The sequence below is a fragment of the Rana temporaria genome, chromosome 4 (assembly GCF_905171775.1).
Source record: "Rana temporaria chromosome 4, aRanTem1.1, whole genome shotgun sequence".
In the NCBI taxonomy this organism is placed as follows: domain Eukaryota; kingdom Metazoa; phylum Chordata; class Amphibia; order Anura; family Ranidae; genus Rana; species Rana temporaria.
This window is the reverse complement of record NC_053492.1, coordinates 356,375,327-356,395,064: the sequence shown is the minus strand read 5'-3', so window position 1 is coordinate 356,395,064 and position 19,738 is coordinate 356,375,327. Positions and strand designations below refer to the sequence as shown.

The 19,738-nt window shown below is 41.3% G+C and overlaps 1 protein-coding gene across 1 annotated transcript in view; it reads right to left on the bottom strand.

Moving 5' to 3' along the window:
• Positions 1-19,738, bottom strand: part of LOC120937548 (sulfotransferase 6B1-like) — a 60,691-nt gene that overhangs the window by 31,839 nt on the left and 9,114 nt on the right. Inside the window, exon 2 of the mRNA XM_040350863.1 lies at positions 15,908-16,162. Coding sequence (XP_040206797.1) covers positions 15,908-16,112 — 205 coding nt within the window. The 5' untranslated portion in view covers positions 16,113-16,162. The remainder of the gene's footprint in view (positions 1-15,907; positions 16,163-19,738) is intronic.

The following is a 19,738-nucleotide window of genomic DNA, read 5'->3' as shown; positions in this document are numbered from 1 at the left end:
TGATGTCAGCCAACAGCTGGCTTCAGATCGAACTGCAATTTTGCTTTGGCTGTACTTCTCCTTTAATTAAACAGAATACTACACTATTTTTGGTCAGCAAAACTTGAATGTTGTGCCACTGCATTATTTGAAAGAAGAAAAAAAATAAGTGCAAAAACATGTAGCACCTGATATTCACAACACCTTGTATCCCCATAGTTAAAATAAAAGTTAGACATACACCAGTTAGGCCTATTATCTATGATTAAAACTACCCCACTGCTGCCCAATTTTTCATTGCATTATCATCTGGAATCCCCCAATTCTTCAAAAAAAATACCTTTCTGTGTTCTAGGTCTCTAGTACATTTGGGCCTAGTCTTGCTCAAACTGTCCTGTTGTCTAATTTTACACTGCTGTCATCTGTGGTCTTAAAATTTAAAGATACCGTAATTAAAGAGCCTTTGGTAGAAATCGGCCAGTGGAATAACAGTTTTGTATCAGCGAGAAGAGAGACAGCCAATTTCACTGCAGATTCACTGGCCAATTTATATCTTCTGGCCAAAGTGTGCCTATTTCTGCTTGATTGTAGATATTAACATTATGTAAATCCATAGTCAACATGAAATTTACAACTACTGTGTTGTATGATAAAGATACTGATAATGACATCAATAGTTATTTTCATATTTAGCATAGATGTTAGTTACTCTACTTGATATAAAATAATCTTTGATAAGGGAGTCCAGCTGGGCCCCCTGTATGGGGCCAGGGCTCCAACAGTTCAGCAGAGGGGCCTAGGCAGCTAACAAGCAGGGGGAATTGGATCGTGGACAGGAGGATGTGAATTACTACTACTTTTTCTTTAAATAGAATGTCTTATTTGGTTTTCTTCAGGCATATATAACCATGAGGAACCATTTAATCAAAAAACACCCACTACCCTAATTTTAATTTCCCTATTGACTCTAATGCATTATGCGAGGAAAAATGCCTCTTAAACCCCCCATTTTTTTGCAAAAAAAAATCTGAGAAATAACTTTTTATTTTGCTCATACGTAGTAATTCGTTATAAGTGTTCTATAAGCACAGTAGAAAATATAACAAAATGCATTTTTAATAAATTAAATAGTCGTGACTATTCCGTTTTTTACTTATGTTCACTATGGTTATAGCTCATGGTCCGTCGCTGCTAATTTTTTTTTTTTTTTTTTTTTTCATCTTTAGCGCGAAATACCACTTTCTATTGATTCAATTGTTAATAATAGCAACTTATGGGGTCAGGTTCTTTATTTTTTTAAGTTCCATTTTATTTACTGGATTTTTAGGCTAAATATTTTCTTTTTTTAAAGTCTCTATTTTTATTTTTATTTTTCGAAAGAAAGAAATACAAAAAGGAGAACATACAAAGTCCATACAGACATCCTATATGGATATTACATTATATCTTCCTCTTCAACTATATTATATTGCATATTTTACATCAAAGGAAAATAATAATATACCCACATCGCCTTAAGGTCCAATATAACGGGGGGGGGAAATGGCAAAACAAATTACTATTCCTTCTTTAACTTTACTCCATTTTTCCCCATTTATTGCCTGCCCTAATTCATCAATATATTCCATTCTTTTTAATTTTAAAGCTGATTATTTCTTTAACTCCATTTTCCTTCCTTCACCCATTTCTTTTCCCCCATTCCCTCACCCCTTATCCCCTCCTCAAGACCCCCTTCCCCTCTACTTCCCATCTCCGCACCGTGCAGAGCCACAGAGCAGAGAAGAGAAAGAAGAGAAGAAAAAAAAGGGGGAGGGGGGATACCCCAACCCCCTCCGCTATCTTCTCCGGTGTACGATGTCCAGGCAACCTTCCTTTTTCTCTCTCTCTCCCTGTCAGACTAATTCTTCTTCTTACACCCCTAATAACTTTTTACCTTCCTCTGATTGTACAAATAGCTCCCAAGGTGCTCATCTCATTTTAATTTCTTCTTTCTTATCTATCGTCATTGGGTAAAGTTTCTCCATTATTCCTATTTTCCTGACTTTATTAAGCCACATTGAGATTGAAGGTTCTTTAGGGTCTTTCCAGTTTATTGCAATACAACTTTTTGCCGCATTTATCAAATGACACATCACTGACTTCAAATATCTTTTCGGTGGAATTTGTATATGATGTAACAAAAGAAAAGCAGGGTCATCTGGAATCTGATATTCCGAAAATAGTTGAGTAATTCTCTGAACTGTTTGCCAGAATTGTCTTATTATTGGACAGCCCCAGAATATGTGTATCATTGTCCCTTTCTCCCCACAACCTCTCCAGCATCTATCAGAAAAATGTGTTTAGAAGCGATGGCGTGTAATACCAACGTGTTAATATTTTATAATTTAATTCTTGTATTTTCGTACACCTTGAAGATTTTAACGACAGATATATAATATTCTGGCACTGTACTGGGTAGAAAGTTTGGCCTAAATCTCTCCCCATTTGGCCATGAAATGACATTTTAAAGTCTTCTGGGGGTGCAGTCAACAATGTATACATTTTGGAAACCACGTGGGGGAGTGGTTCACTCCCTCCACAATATTCCTCAAACTTTGTTAATATCTGATTATAATTTTCTGCATTACCCAGAGTTTCCAAAAAATGTTGAACCTGCCTCGCTTGCCATACAGGTATTTCACAACGCCCCCCACTTTGTGTTAATTCACCTATTGTTAGCCACCCCCTTTCTCCTAAAAAAAGGTGATGCTTGAAATCTACCCTTTTCTCCTAATTTCTTAAATATTTGAGATTCCATGCCTGGCTGAAACTCTGGGTTACCTACAATCGAATAGAGGGGGGAATTTTTAGTAGAGAATTTCGGATCTTGGCATACTTTGTTGCCAGTCCATAAAGTTGGGCCTATCGTAGGGTGAGTTTGAACTATGTGGGGTAATGCCGTATAGCACCATATTGCTCTATTTAAAGGTACAGGACAAAATTGTTGCTCAATAGTAATCCACAATTTGGATCCCCATGTCTACTCCAATCGACTATCCTTCCCAGCTGGGTTGCCTGTTAATACTTTAACATATCAGGTGCTGATATTCCTCCAGCCCCTTTGGGCAAGGTCAATAGTTTCCTACCAATCCTTGGCCGTTTACTAGCCCAAATAAATTTAGTAAATATAGCCCGAACTTGATTGAAGTACGACATGGGGATCTGAATTGGTAGAGCTTGAAAGAGATAGAGAGATTTTGGCACTACGCTAATTTTTAAGATACATCTCCCAAACCATGAATGCATCCCTCTGCTCCAACCATCTAGCAACGTCCTGACTTTACAGAGTATTGGTTTAAAGTTTAACTCAAAAATATCCTTTAAATCTGGGGGCATTTGTGTACCCAGATAGTTCAGTGCCCTAGTTGTCCATTTAAACTTAAAGCTATATTCCAGGCCACTTTTAATAGACTCAGGGAGTGCCACCCCTATCGCCTCCGATTTACTGTAGTTTATTTTAAGGTTCGACATCTTCCCATACAGTTCTACTTCTTTCATTAAATTTGGTAACGAGAATTGTGGTTTTGTTAAGAAGAAAAGCATATTGTCTGCATATGCCGACACTTTATACTCCCTTCCCCCTAATTCAATACCCACAATATCCTTATTCTGTCGGATCCAGGGCCGGCCTTTGGGGTGTGCGAGGTGTGCAGCTGCACAGGGCGCCATGGCCAACAGGGGGCGCCGTGCGGCCATCACAGCTCGCAGAATGCTAGTCACCTCTTCCTCCTTATTGTTGCTCCCCAGGCTCCTGGCAGAGGATGGAGGGGCCCCGGACAGCAAGGCGCTCAGTGCGGGTGTTAAGTGCAGAGTGGTGTGCACTGTGCAGCTTCCCCCCCCTCTCCCTCTTCCTCCCTCGGCTTTCACATGCTGGAGGGAGAGGGACAGACCAGTGTGTCAGGCAGCCAATAGCGCTGCTCTTCTGAGTGGGAGGGCGTGACTTCTAAGTTGCTCCGCCTATCACCAACCCCTTAGCCAATCAGATTGCCCAGCCCGCCACATTTGACCAGGAGAAGATGATAGTGAGGGATGCAGAAGATCCGACATACCTGAGAATAAAGAAGGTATGATCATCATGTCACTTACTCTCACTGGTAATGCAGAAGTCTAATGATCAGTGTGTTCTCCTGTCCTGTGTGTAGATTAGACAATGATGGAGGGATGACTTCCCCTCAGTCTTCTCACAAGGCTTCTTATCTGTGTTTTTATTTACACTGCACACAGCACAGTGACTGAAGATTATACTTCTGCAAGACGTTTCTATAGCTATGTGTGCTGGAGTTGGTGTCATTTATCTAACTTTCCTTGTTATCTTTGAAGTAATTAGCTGGTCAGGCTGGGAGCTTCACAGACCTGTTAACCATTTACTGTCCTCCTGTGCTTGAGAAATGACTGTTAGAGAATATGTTTTGTTTTTTTTTGCACTAAAAGCGAATGCTCCCTGAAAAAAAAAAATTAAAAGCCAGTAGCTACAAATACTGCAGCTGCTGACTTTTAATATTAGGACACTTACCTGTCCTGGAGTCCAGCGCCGTCCGCAGCAGCGGACGAGCGATTGCTCGTCACTCTGCTGCTCCCCCCGCCATCCTCAGTGAGGGAACCAGGAAGTGAAGCGCTCCGGCTTTACTGCCCGGTTCCCTACGGCGCATGCGTGTTCTGTGTTCTGGGAGCTGTGTGTTTCCCAGAACACAACGGGGGGACGGGATCTGACGTCCTGCCCGCAGTCTGCCCGCAGACTGTGTGGCCAGAAGTGGGTGCAAATACCTGTCTTTAGACAGGTATCTGTACCCCCCTCCCCCCTGAAAGGTGTCAAATGTGACACCGGAGGGGGGGAGGGTTCCGATGAGCGGAATTGGAGGGTGGAGCTCCGCTTTAAAGTTATAGCTTTTAAACTTTTGTTTGCAGTGATCAATGTTTTTCCACACTGCTCACTGCTAGGACACACTTGTATAATGTCTGCAGTCTCTGACCATCTCCTGTGTTATGACTACAGTCTGACCTTCTCTTATGTTATATCTGCAATCTCTGACCCTCTCCTGTACAATGTCTGCAATCTCTGACCCTCTCCTGTACAATGTCTGCAATCTCTGACCCTCTCCTGTACAATGTCTGCAGTCTCTGACCCTTTCATGTACAATGTCTGCAGTCTCTGACCCTGGTCGGATCTTATTTAACAGTGGTTCTAGTGTACACCCCGTTTACTTTTACTAAGGCTCTGGGCCCCGCATACACTCCCGCTATCCACTGTACCATCCTCTCTCCCAGATCCATTTGTTTTAGGGCTCTTTCACACGTCAGCTCAGTTTTTTAGATCAGTTTATTTTTCATCAGCTGATCCGTTTTTCCATCAGTTTATCGTCCGTTTTTTGTCCGTTTTCTGTCAGTTTTTCATCAGTTTTTCCATCAGTTTTTCCATCTGTTTTTTTTTTTTTTTTTGTGGCTTTTTACATATTTTGATGAAAAACGGATGTTAGCGGATCGGATGGTAAACGGATCATCCGCTAACGTCCGTTTTTCGTCCGTTCCGTTTTTTTTGACGGAAGAAAAATAGGGTTTTCTTCCGTCCAAAAAACTGAACTTAATGCAGACGGATGCTAACGGACGTTAGCGGATGCTCATCCGCTAACGGACGTTAACCCATAGGGAAGCATTGCGGTCCGTTAATAGACGTCCAAAAAACGGACGAACGGAACGGACGTGTGAAAGAGCCCTAAAGGTCTCCAGCATAAATTCCCAATTAACTCTATCGAATGCTTTCTCTGCGTCCGTATTCAGAAACACACTGGATATCTTTTTTTTATTTGCTTGATGTATCAAATTTAACACTTTAATGGTACTATCTCTCGCTTCTCTAGTTGGTATAAACCCTACTTGATCTAGGTGGACAAGTTTTGATAGCTGGGTCTGTATGCAGGATGCCAGGATCTTTGTCATTCATTTTAGGTCAACATTCAATAAGGATATTGGTCTGTAACTACTACATATCCCTGGATCCTTCCCCTCTTTAGGGATGATTGTAATATGCGCCATTACAGCCTCTGGTGGTAGCGACCCTGTATGTCCAACTGCATTAAATACCTTGGTCATATATGTCCCCAGTTGTGTACTAAAGCTTTTATAATATTGTATATTTAACCCGTCTGGGCCTGGCGCCTTACCATGTTTTATTGTTTTCATTATTGTTTGCACTTCTTCCAAAGTAATTGGTTTTCCTAAATTCCTTCTTTCTTGAGATGTTAGTCTAGTTAAGCATGAAGAAGATAAATATTTCTCCACCAACCCAGGGGGGTTCACTGTCCCTTGAAGATTATATAAAGAGGCATATTATTCCCTAAATTCTTGCGCTATTTCTTTTGAAAGGTAAAGTTTTTGGTCTGCTTTTGTTTTAATAAATGGGACATATGACCGTGTCTGTAATTTTTTTGCTAATTATTTCCCACATTTATCTCCTGAATTGTATGTCGTTCTTTGCGCGTATTGTAAAACCGCTTCGGAGGAGATTTGCTACTTGTCTTCTGAGGCCTAGTACACACGACCGTTTCCGCGGATAAATCCTCTGAGGATTTTGATCCGATGGAGTGTACTCACCATCGGATCGAAATCCGCGCCGAATTGACGTGTCGCGCCATCGCCGCGATGATGACGCGGCGACGTGCGCGACGCTGTCATATAAGCAATTCCACGCATGCGTCGAATCATTACGACGCATGCGAGGGACGGGTTCGGACGGATCGATCCGGTGAGTCTGTACAGACCACCGGATCGATCCGCTGGAGCCGATTCCAGCGGATAGATTTGTTAGCATGCTTACAAATTTTTATCTGCTGGAAATCGGAAATATCCGCAGATAAATATCCGCTGGAACGTACACACCAGGGGATCTATCCGCTGAAACCGATCCGCTGAGATTTTTCAGCGGATGGATCCTCTCGTGTGTACGGGGCCTGAGATGTGTTAATTCAATTCCTATACCTATTTCTGTCTTCTTTTTATGCTGTATCTCTAGTCTCTGTATCCTTTCTAACAGTTCTTTTATTTGTTCTTCTCTTGCCTTTTTAACTTGGGAGCCGTGTTTAATTAGGACCCCTTGAATTACAGATTTATGGGCTTCCCATATTATTCCTGGGTCACATTCTTCATTGTCGTTTATCTGGAAATACCACATTATTTCTTTTGTTACATCTTCCATTATTTGAGGGTTCTGTAATAAGCTCTCATTTAACCTCCATCTCCAATCTGATGACCGAGTTCCCCCCTCCAAGGTTACCATCATAACTGGTGCATGGTCTGTCCATGTTATGTTCCCTATTGAAATTTCCTGTATTAAATGTAGCAACTGATGGGGTATCAAAAAAAGGTCTTTTCTTGAATATGTTTGGTGTGGATTCGAATAGTACGTATAATCCTTTTCTCCTGCGTGTAAGATGCGCCACCCATCTACTAGCTGTAATTCATGTAATTTCCGTATAATACGTTTCCTGGGTACCGATGAAACCCCCCCAGAGGTATCTGCTTTTGGATCCAAGGGGATATTTAAATCTCCGCCACATATCAACTTTCCCTCTCTGAAGTTCATCAATTTAGAAAGCACCTTAGCTAGGAAACTGTCTTGATGTACGTTCGGTGCGTATATAGTAGCTAATGGTACCTTCTCTCTGCCTATTGCACCTTTAAGAAAAAGAAATCTCCCTCCCGGATCTACATATTTATCCGTTAAAGCTCACAGTATTCTGTTTGATATTAAAATAGCCACTCCTTTACTTTTAGCCTCCTTATATACATTCTGGAAATGCCTATTTTGAAGATAGGGATATACCCCCTCTTTAAAATGTGTTTCCTGGATAAATCCTATGTCTGTGTTAAGAAGTTTTAACTCTTTAACTCATTTGCCTTCCAACTCCCCTTTTCCTCTCCTTCCCTTTCTAATCTCTATCCAGATATCTGACTAATCTTTAATCTACATTATCTTTTCCTTTCCTACCATCCGCCCTCCTCTCTCAATCCCCTCTCAATCCTCCCCCCTCTAAATCTCCTCCTTATACTTATAAATACACACAATTCTACCCTCTTCGTATCTGAATTCTCTCCATATATATTACGCCCCACTATCTCATTGATGGAAATTCATAATATTCATATATTGCTAGATCATTTATTTCAATTAATTTCATATAACCCATTTACATTTTATTCCAATTTAATTCTTCTCCTGTCCCACTTCCCCCTCCCCCTTTCAGTAAAGCTCCTCCTCTACATACTTTCATGGATCCCTCTTTATACTTTAGCTAAAGGATCTGCATATAAGCCCTCTTAACCTCAAATATAACCCCAAATGTGTTACCCTCTTCCCATGTGTGTATAAATATATTTATCTTCCTATAAACCCCATCTCCCTTCCCCCCGGAAAATCATTTTACTCCTAGTGAATATCGTGTAGATCAGGAGTGTCAAACTGGCGGCCCTCCAGCTGTTCCGAAACTACAATTCCCATCATGCCTCTGCCTGTGGGAGTCATGCTTGTAACTGTCAGCCTTGCAATGCCTCATGGGACTTGTAGTTTTGCAACAGCTGGATGGCCGCCAGTTTGACACCCCTGGTGTAGATAGTGTATTCTATATTTTAATTTAAAACATTTTTATATATATATATATATATTATGTGGCAAATTGTGGGAAATATATTACATGCATTTGATTGACCCCCCCCCCCCCCCCAATCCCCATTCCACCCACCTCTTCTCCCTCTTAATTCCTACTCCCACACTTCTCCCTCCTCCCCAAAAAAAAGGGACAACCCCGTGATATTGTCTCATATGCAAACTATCCAGTGACCCACCCCTCATTACCCCAACAAAAATAAAAAAGGAGGATGCATATCCTAACATAATTTGCCTATATACAGTCCTGTCCTAAATATATGTATCATATTGTATTCCAACTTAATATACCCATTTCTATTTCTTTTGTCTCTAAAATCACCTCTATGGGTTTTCAAAACTGGACATCCCAATAGATGAGCAACACAAATATTTAAATATTTAATATATTTTTAGTTTTTAAATAGTTCACATCAATCCTGCCCAAAAAAAAAAAGAGAAAAAAAAATTAGGGATCACGAGACTGGGATTCAGCTTAATATGTCCATAAGAGATAGCTCCTACTGGAGACCAAAAAAAAAAGAGAGAGAGAGAGGCCAAACAAAAAAAAAGAATGGAAGTGGATTCCATCTGTATCTCCCCTTTCTCCCCTCCCCTTTCACTCCTTATATGAAACACTACTAAAAAATATAGCAGAGTACAGGAGGAGGAGAAAAAAAAAAAGGAAAAAAAAAAAAACACACAAAAAAAAAAAAAAAGGGGGGAAAGTGTTAAACGGCCGGCAAAGGCAGTATTAGGATCAGTCATATATCTAGTCACACTCTTATACGGCCGTAATTTCTCCTTCTGTTTTACACTTTTAACTCACGTTTTTTCCTGACTCAGTCTCTATGATTCATTCCTATTTTCCGCCGATCTTCTGCGCTGTGACTCTCGATCTTTTGATGTTTGTGGGCCTCCTTTTCGATGTGTTCTCTGTATTGGCTGCAGCCACTCTGGTCCCTTAAACTGTTCTATACCCACAAAATTAAACAGGTCAGGGAGCTCTGACGGCTCTGATAGTAGGAAGGAGAGTGACCCTTTCTTAACAAAAAGTGCAATAGGATATCCCCAGCTATAGGTTCCACCTGCAGATTAAATTTTTTCTAAAAGCGGTAGTAGTTGTGCCCTCCGTTGTAACGTAGCCCATGAGAGATCTGGCAAGATTTTTATTGTCATTTCTTCAAATCTTATTGACTTTGCCTCCCATGCCTTACGGCTAATCATTTCTTTGTGGGCATAGTGATAATGGTCGGCCAATAACATCTCTGGGTCTTGTAGGGTCTGTGGACCGTGGCCCCAGGGCCCTGTGTAGTCTATCAAATTTAAATTGCTTTTAATTGTGTTAATTCAACCCCAAGCTGTCGGCATATTGTATTTACTGCTGTATGTAGGGATTCTCCCTCCATCTCTTCCGAGATCCCTCTAAACCTGAGATTTAGTCTCCGACTTCGATCCTCAATCTCTTCAAATTTCAGATATATCGCTGAGTTCTGTGATCCATATAAGGACTGCTTTTTTTCCAGCCCCTCTAGCCTGGACACCCAATCTTCCAGTTTGACCATTCGCATCCCTTCTATTGAGATTTTATCTGACAGGGCCTGCACTTCAGATCTTATTAACTGTAATTCCTTCCGATGACCTTCTTCAAGCCGGGTCACCAGAGTTTCCATCTCATCTCTTGTCGGGAGCGCCTGCAGGATAGCCATCTCATCCCGTATGGGAAGTGCCTGCAGGATCGCCATCAGGTCTAGTTCACCTGAGATATTTTCAGGCATATTCCTATTGTCCTGGCAGCTTATTTCTCCCTGCTCTTGCCCCCCCGTTTCTCGTGAGGAGGTAAGGCTCATTCGAGGTGCTACTCTTGGTATCTCCGGAAACTCTGACCCCCTTGTCTCCACAATTGAAGCCCTTATTGTAGCTGTAGCTGCCCGTGTGCGTTAGAAATAGGGGCAGATCCACGTACATCGGCGCATATTAGCGCCGGGCGTAGCGTATCTAAGATACACTACGCCGCCGTAACTTACTTTTTTTTTTAATCCTCAAAGAATGCGCGCCGTAGTGTATCTTTGGCGGCATAAGGGCGCGCAATTCAAATCGATGTAATGGGGGCGTGTTTTGTGTAAATACGTTGTGACCCGACGTAAACGCCATTTTTTTTAACGGCGCATGCGCTGTCTGTGGGGGTATCCCAGTGCGCATGCTCGAAATTAAACCGAAACAAGCCAATGTTTACAACGGTGACGTCATTCTACGCAAATCCCTATTCGCAAACGACTTACGCAAACGACGTAAAAAATTCAAAATTAGATGCGGGAACGACGGCCAATTCCTTTACATTGAGTATGCCTCATATAGCAGGGGTAACTATACGCCAGAAAAAGCCGAACGCAAACAACGTAACAAAATGCGCCGGCCGGACGTACGTTCGTGGATCGCCGTAACTAGCTAATTTGCATACTCGACGCGGAATTTTACGGAAACGCCACCTAGCGGCCGGCGGAAAAATGCACCTACGATCCGATGGCGTACTAAGACGTACGCCAGTCAGATCGAGCCCAGATGCAGTTGTAACTTGTTTTGTAAATACAAAACAAAGATACGACGCAGGAAATTTGAAATTATGCGGCGTATCAATAGATACGCCAGCGTAATTCTTCTGTGGATCTGGCCCATAGTCTTTTATCTCGGGCTGTGTCAGTGGAGCCAGCAGTGTCTTCGTATGTAGCTTTTGCTGCGGATTCACTTCCGTTTTTTTCCTAGCTACATTCATCCCGTAACACCCTCCAGAGTGTGCACTGACCGGCCCCCAGAGTCTAAATCCCGTCTGCTCGATATGATCACAAAGATCTAAAATAAGATCTAAAATATATTTCTTACACACAGCCCGCCTCTATCATAAGCTCACCTACTTTTCATGGCGTCTAGCTTCAGGCATCCGGGCTTCTCACTGCTCACACTCAGCTTCTCAGTATATATCGGCATATACATCTCGCCTCTGTCTTAAACTCCCAGGCTTTTCGGGGGTAGTTCCGGGGGTATTTTCAGGGCTTCTAACATCCAGACTTTTCCCAGTTTGGTTACATACTATGGAGAGGCTCGGTCCGTGCTCAGCGCGTGTCTCCTCTACTCCGCCATTGCTAAGCCACTCCCCCCGCTAAATATTTTCTAAGCAAATTAAAGCTGCATTAAATCCAAAAATGTTATATATTACAGCTTACCAATCATTAGATGTGGTGGCTGCATACATTTTTCTTTTTCCCTCTGTTTTCACCTGGTGATCTGGCCGGTAACACATCTCCTATATTAAGCCCCGTACAAGCGCTTAGATTTTCAGATGACCGAAAGTCAGTTTTTTGTGGCATGCTAGTCTCATGTCAAAGTAAAGAGGTTACTCACAATATGAACATTTTTCGTAACAACAGAATACGTCAGAAGTGACGTAATGTGTTCAATAGTTTTGTATTTTTTAATTTCTGAGCATGCATAGTCTTGCTCTTACGATTTTTTTCGTAAGAAAACCGTACTAATGAATAGAAAAATCGGACGTTGAGTTTACATCCGACAAAAATTTTATAGTCTGCACATCCAGCTTTTGTCCGATTAAAAAGCAAAATCGGCTGTCGAAAGCACCGTACTAACGATTCGAAAATCGGCAGACAGCTGTTCGTACAAATTTTTCCATCCAATTTTCATATGGTGTGTATACGGGGCCTTTAGAGTCCCCCCACTCTCAATGATGGAACACACTGGGCACCTTTGGACAATAGCATTATTAACCTGCAGGGAGGGGAGTAAGGCCCCATACACACGACCAAACATGTATGCTGAAACTGGTCCGCGGACCAGTTTCAGCATACATGTTCGGTCAAGTGTAGGCGCGAGCGGGCAGAATTCCAGCAAACATTTGCCCGCCGGGCCTTTTCCCAGCGGGCAAATATTCCTGGACTTGTTTTTAAACCGTCCGCTGGAATCCTGCCCGCTCGGACATGTATGGACGTCAGTACAGACCTACCGTACATGTCCGAGCGCCCGCTGTCCCTCGCATGCGTCGAATGACTTTGACGCATGCGTGGAAGCATTTAAAAGGCAGGCCCGCCCATGTCGCCGCGTCATCGCCACGTCATCGTCGCGGCGACGGCGCGGACACGCCCCGCGTATTGTTTACACGCGGGCTTCTGTACGATGGTTAGTACAGCCATCGTACAGAAGTCCCCGGGCAGACATGTACGGTGAAAACGGTCCGAGGGACCGGTTTCATCGTACATGTTTGCCCGTGTGTACCCGGCCTTAGAGACACAAATGGTTTGTCTCATCCATGTAACTGATACTTTTTCAAGAGAGTTTATTCTTACTAGCCTGATCACCAGATGAAAATAAAAGAAAGAAAGCCTAAAAAATAAAATAAATGCGGCCATCACATTTAAGAATTAGTAAGCCACAATATAATAAACGCTTCTTTTGGGTTTAGTACCACTTTAACTGTATACATAACCAGCCCCAAGAAATTACATATGAATCACACTACAAATGAAAAAATCACAATATAGAAATGATATGATAATGATAAAAGGCAAGACATCAGTGTCCTAATCCATACAATCATTTAATATCCCCCAGAAAATACATGAGGATCTCTGCAAAATTACAAACATATCAGATCAATATCAGTCAAAATATACACAAGATAGAGCAAGCGGACACTAACCATGGATTATATTATTCATTTGGTAAACATGATAGTATTGGTTTAAATACTATAGGAATTCTAAATAGAAACTTCTATTGTAGAGAAATGGGTCCAACAGAGCAAAAATAAATTAATAAATAACATAATATAAAAACGTGAATCCAAAAATAAATAGGAATAAAAAGATACATACTCTATTGCCCCGTACACACGCTCGGGATTTCCCACAGGAAAAAGTCTGTTGGGAATCCCGACGGGAAAAAGAGAGCTGGTTCTCTTTTTTTGCCGAGGGGTTTGGCAGTTTTCCCGTCGCAAAAACTGCGAGGGAGCATACACACAGCCAGGATTCCCGGCCAAAAGCTCTCCTCCCAGTTTTCCCGTCAGAAAAACTTGGTCGTATGTAAGGTGCATTAGTGTGTGTGTGCAAAATAATAGGATGTTCTGTAGCACTAACTTGAAAATAGTTGTGAATCTCCTGGACTACCACATTTTTCAAAGTGACCCAGCAAAGATGCTAAAAGTAGTAACAAAATAATCCTCAACAAATAATAACCCAAAAAATTGTGTAGTCCTGGGGCAGCCCATGACCCGTCCTGGCGTATCTATGGTACAATTAGGGAAAGATCCAAAAAGTGCTCCACCTTTGCATGCCAATTGCTCATTATCCAAAGAAAGACTGGGTAGGGGCTATCTCACACGAGCTGGTGAGTTGAATAAGCAGATTTATTAGTTAATATTTCTATAGCACTTTTCTCCCTGGGAACTCAAAGTGCTTTTATCTTCTGTTGGGTCAGACTGAGGCAGCCATTATGGGCACGCTCAGTAGAATATCATAGTAGGAACCCTTTTTGACAGGGGCCAAATACCTACCAGCATGTCTTTGGAGCAGTGTTTGTCAACTCCAGTCTTTAACCTCCCTAGCGGTATGATTATTTTAGGTGCTGAAAGCGGTACCATTATTTGCAAGGAAATTTGGCGTTTTACATTGTAGGCCTGTAATTTTTAGGAAAAACTCACTTAAATCTGACCAAACAAGAGTCTAGTAGGCATCCCGGGTATGATTTTTTTTTAAAAACTAAATATAATAAATAATTATAAATAATTATAACAAATAATAATATAATTATAATAAAAATTATTCAATAATGTAACTCAAAATCACTGAAATTTGCTCAGTTGCAGAATTGTCGCTGTCATTACTTTTATTTTTTTATGACGAATTTCCCCACAAATCACTATCGCACAATTCTGCAAGTGATTATAATTTATTATCGCTGTTTTCTAGCTGCTCTAAAATCATTTTTGACATAAAGGGACACTTTTGGTTGCTATGGACAATCTACAGTTTGCAGGCAGAAAGAACAGTTTTTATTATATAAAAGTACATGTAGAACACTGGGCAGACCACTAGGGACAAGAGGGGTGTGTATTTTTTACATACAGTACTGTAATCTATAAGATTACAGTATACTGTATGTAATGTGTTTGTTTACCTTTTTGAATTTGGCGCTGTTCTCCGCCCCCATGCATCGTAACATCGCAGGGAACGGAGATCAGCGGCACACAGAGGCACTGTGTGAATCGAGCGAGCACCCACTCGCTCACACAGCGCGGTGGCATCGCTGGATCCAGGGACAAGGTAAGTAAACCATGCCTGTGGATTCAGCGAGGCGATCCTGAGTCTGACTCGAGGTTACCGATCGCAGCACAGAAATGTAACCCCGAGTCAGACTCGGGAATACCGCCAGGGGAGTTAAGGCGCCCCAACAGGTCATGTTTTCAGGATTTCCCTCTGATGAAACAGCTGTGGTAACTACTAAGGCAGTGAAACTGATCAAATCATTTGTGCAAGATAATGGAAAGCCTGAAAACATGACCTGTTGGGGCACCTTGAGGACTGGATTTGAGAAACACTGCTTTGGAGTGTGGGAGGAAATTAATCCTGACCGCTGATGTATATGCCTGTGTAAACTCTTAGGCCCCGTACACACGACCGAACATGTCTGCGGACCAGTTTCAGCAGACATGTTCGGTCGTGTGTACGGCCGACCGGACAGATTTCCAGCGGGCATTTGTCCAGCCGACCGTTTTCCCAGCGGACAAAAATTTCTTAGCATGCTAAGAAACATATCCGCTGGAAGCCTGTCCATCGGACATGTTCGGTCGTCTGTACAGACTCACCGTACATGTCCGCTCGGCCGCCATCCCTTGCATGCGTCGAAGTGATTCGACGCATGCGTGGAAGCATTAACCTTCCAGGGCCGCGCACATCACCGCGTAATCGTTGCGGCGATGGCGCGGCCACGTCACCGCGTATCGTGTACGCGCGGATTTCTGTCTGATGGTGTGTACAACCATCAGACAGAAATCTCCGGGCGGACATGTCTGCTGAAAACGGTCCGGCGGACCTTTTTCAGCGGACAGTCCGTCTGTGTGTACGAGGCCTTAAAGTGTCTGAAAGGAAGTGAATGTAGGTGGGTATGGAACTTATTTTCTATTGTTTGGACTTAAAAGGTTTAATTAAAATGTAAAATTGTACAGTTATATTGAGTATGTGTACTCACCACATTTGGGAGAGCAAGTAATCAATAAATCATCCTCCCTGGCTTCAAATGTTTCCAGTGTTTTCAATAGCTCCTCACTGCAGACAGTACGAAGGTACAAGATCCCCTTATAATCAAACAGTAAATCCTCTGGCGATGTTTTGTCTGGTGTAAATAACATGTTCATCAGTTGTTCCCGCTCCTTTGTTTGCTTAGTTAGTGCCATGTCTCACTCTTGCAAAGAAAAGTTAGAATGGTAATTTCTTGTGCAACTACCTGTATATAAAGGCAAAAGGTGTGTTAGTACATTGTGACAAAGGGCACAATCACGTGCACATTAAACATTAACTGTAGGTTTACTAGGTTTAACCAGTGCAGAAAAATTTGCTAGGGCTTATGTTATGTTTCGCAGATAGTAATCGTAAGATAAGAAAGACTATAAAAAATACAGTATGTAATTTAACACTAGATTCCTAAGGCCCCTTTTACACATTCCTAAGGTTCCTAAGGTCCGTCTGTCAGTTTTTTAGGCGGACCTGAACAGACGCTCCATACAGTTCTATGGAGCGACAGATGTCAGTGGTGACCTGTCCGCTAAATTCAGACGGATGGAAACCCTATTTTCCATCCGTCCGGCAGATCAGATCAGATGAAAACGGACAGACGGATCTGTTTTCATCTGATCCCCCGAGAGCAGAGAGCTGAGGGGTCCGTCTATCCACAGTGAGCAGAGATGGACCTGACATCAACGGAGCGATCCCCACTGAGCAAATGGAGTCCGTCAAAAACGGACATTATGTGTGAAAGGGGCCTTAATGTTCATTCTAAAATGTATTTAGAGTATTTTATTGCTGAAAAAAAATCATATAAGCTAAAAACAGTGGCACATTATTTTAGATATAAAAAAAAATGTTTTAAACCTTGTTTTAGTTACAGTGCCTTGAAAAAGTATTCATACCCCTTGACATTTTCCAACATGTTACAACCATAAACGTAAATGTATTTTGTTGGAATTTTATGTGATAAACCAACACAAAGTGAAACATAATTGTGAAGTGGAAGGAAAATTATAAAAATTTTATTTAACCACTTAAGCCCCGGACCATTTTGCAGCTAAATGCCCAGGCCAGGTTTTGCGATTCGGCACTGCGTCGCTTTAACAGACAATTGCGCGGTCGTGTGACGTGGCTCCCAAACAAAATTAGCGTCCTTTTTTCCCCACAAATAGAGCTTTCTTTTGGTGGTATTTGATCACCTCTGCAGTTTTTATTTTTTGCGCTATAAACAAAAACAGAGCGACAATTTTGAAAAAAATCCAATATTTTTTACATTTTGCTATAATAAATATCCCCAAAAAACATATAAAATTTATTTTTTTTCCTCAGTTTAGGCCGATACGTATTCTTCTACCTATTTTTGGTCAAAAAAATCGCAATAAGCGTTTATCGATTGGTTTGCGCAAAATTTATAGCGTTTACAAAATAGGGGATAGTTTTATTGCATTTTTATAAATTTTTTTTTTTTTTTACTACTATTGGCGGCGATCAGTGATTTTTTTCGTGACTGCGACATTATGGCGGACACTTCGGACAATTTTGACACATTTTTGGGACCATTGTCATTTTCACAGCAAAAAATGCATTTAAATTGCATTGTTTATTGTGAAAATGACAGTTGCAGTTTGGGAGTTAACCACAGGGGGCGCTGTAGGAGTTAGGGTTCACCTAGTGTGTGTTTACAACTGTAGGGGGGTGTGGCTGTAGGACTGACGTCATCGATCGAGTCTCCCTTATAAAAAGGATCACTCGATCGATACGCCGCCACAGTGAAGCACGGGGAAGCAGTGTTTACATACGCCCCCCCCCGTTCTTCAGCAAGGACGTATATATACGCCCATCTGCCTGTCCGTGCCATTTTGCGGACGTAAATAGTCGTGCGGCCGGCGTTAAGGCGTTAATTTAGTTAATTATTTTTTTTACAAATAAATATCTGAAAAGTGTGGCATGCATTTGTAGAACCACCTTTCGCTGCAATTACAGCTGCAAGTTTTTTTCGGTTTGTCTATACCACCTTTGCACATCTAGAGAGTGACATTTTTGCCCATTCTTCTTTGCAAAATAGCTCAAGCTCTGTCAGATTGGATGGAGAGCGTCTGTGAACAGCAATTTTCAATTCTTTCCTCAGATTTTCAGTTAAATTTAGGTTTGGACTTTGACTGGGCCATTCTAACACATGAATATGCTTTAATATAATATTTAAGAAAGGAGCAAGGGGGCCAGACTTTACATGAAGTATGTGAGGGACAAGAATAATAGCAATTAAAATATCTATGGTATATAGTATATATCATATTCTATTTTTTTTGTTTAACACTTAATATTTCATTGACACTTACAAACACCTCCTTAAAGGGTCACTAAAGGAAAAAAAAATTTTGGCTGAAATGACTGTTTACAGGTTATAGAGACATAAAAGTTAACCGATTCCTTTTAAAAATGATTAAAAGTAGATAAAAATCAATCATATAATGTGCCTCTAGTTTCACTTTCACTTTCACTTTTAAACTGGCTTTATGTTTCTGTGAAGTAGAGAGACACACAGAACAAAAACAAACAAATCCAGGGCAGTGTTTTGTTTTTAAAATGAATCTGATTGGTTCTGGGAAGATTTAGACACACAGTAATGACAGCTTAGACCACCGTGAAAAGCTCCCAGTACGATGGTTATAAGGAAACAGACGAGCAGGAAGTGTGGAGATCACAGCAGAATTACAGCTACTTCAAAGCAAAAACAAACAATGAGGACATGAAACCAGTACTGCAGTAAGGTAAAGGAAGCTATTTAGATTAAAAAAAAAAATCATTTAGTGACCCTTTAATCACTTTCTTTACTGAATGGTGGTTTCTTCGATTCCTCAAAATTCTAAAAGGCAAAAAAAAAGGGGGGGGTAAAAAGGAACAAAAAAAAAAAAGGAGAAAAAAGGAAGTAGAGGAGGCAACTGAGGAGAATGGAATAAGGGGTGTGTTGTGCTTTTAAAGGATATATTCATATCTCTATATTTAAGTGCTTTGTTACTGTGATTTTATTGTGTTTTCTATGTGTCTTATACTTATTATGTGTCTTCTTCTACTTGTTTATCTGTGATTCCAAATTTACCTCCCTTAACTTAGGGGGTAGGAAAAAGAGAAAAAAAAAATATATTATATATATATATATATATATATATATATATATATATATATATATATATATATATATATATATATATATATATAAAGAAGTGTTTCCTTTATCTATTGTAATAGTGAGGGTCCCGGTCACCATAAAAACGCAGCAAAAACTGACACAGAGTCTGCATGTCAGTGGACTGCAGAACTTCACAGCATAACTTTAAAACGGAGAAAACTGTTTTGGCAGCTTTCTCCGGGCTTTGCCAAGTTTGAATGGGGCTGTGTGGTTTGGAGATCCTGCAGAGACTTGGGCGGGATGGGATCTCCGGCCCTGTGTCCAGGTCTTGGGAATAGCCAGCAGGTTGGGTGCTCAGGTGAAAACAGCCAATATAATCAGGTATATGCCATCTGGTGATGAATCATCCTTTTCCAGATAATGATATATTTTAGTATAGTGCTTACGCCAGCATCTTTCCAAACATCAGCTGACAGGTGCAGATCTAAGCTATTTTGTATAATGAAATGGCTGAACATATTCCCAGATCTTATTCTACAATACATTGTGTATTCATGAGAAGGCCCAATTACAACAATCCTCTACAAACCCAATATGCCCCCTGACATATGCCCCTGACATCCACCTGGGCCTCTTTCCCACAAATGTATCACCACATTAAGCATG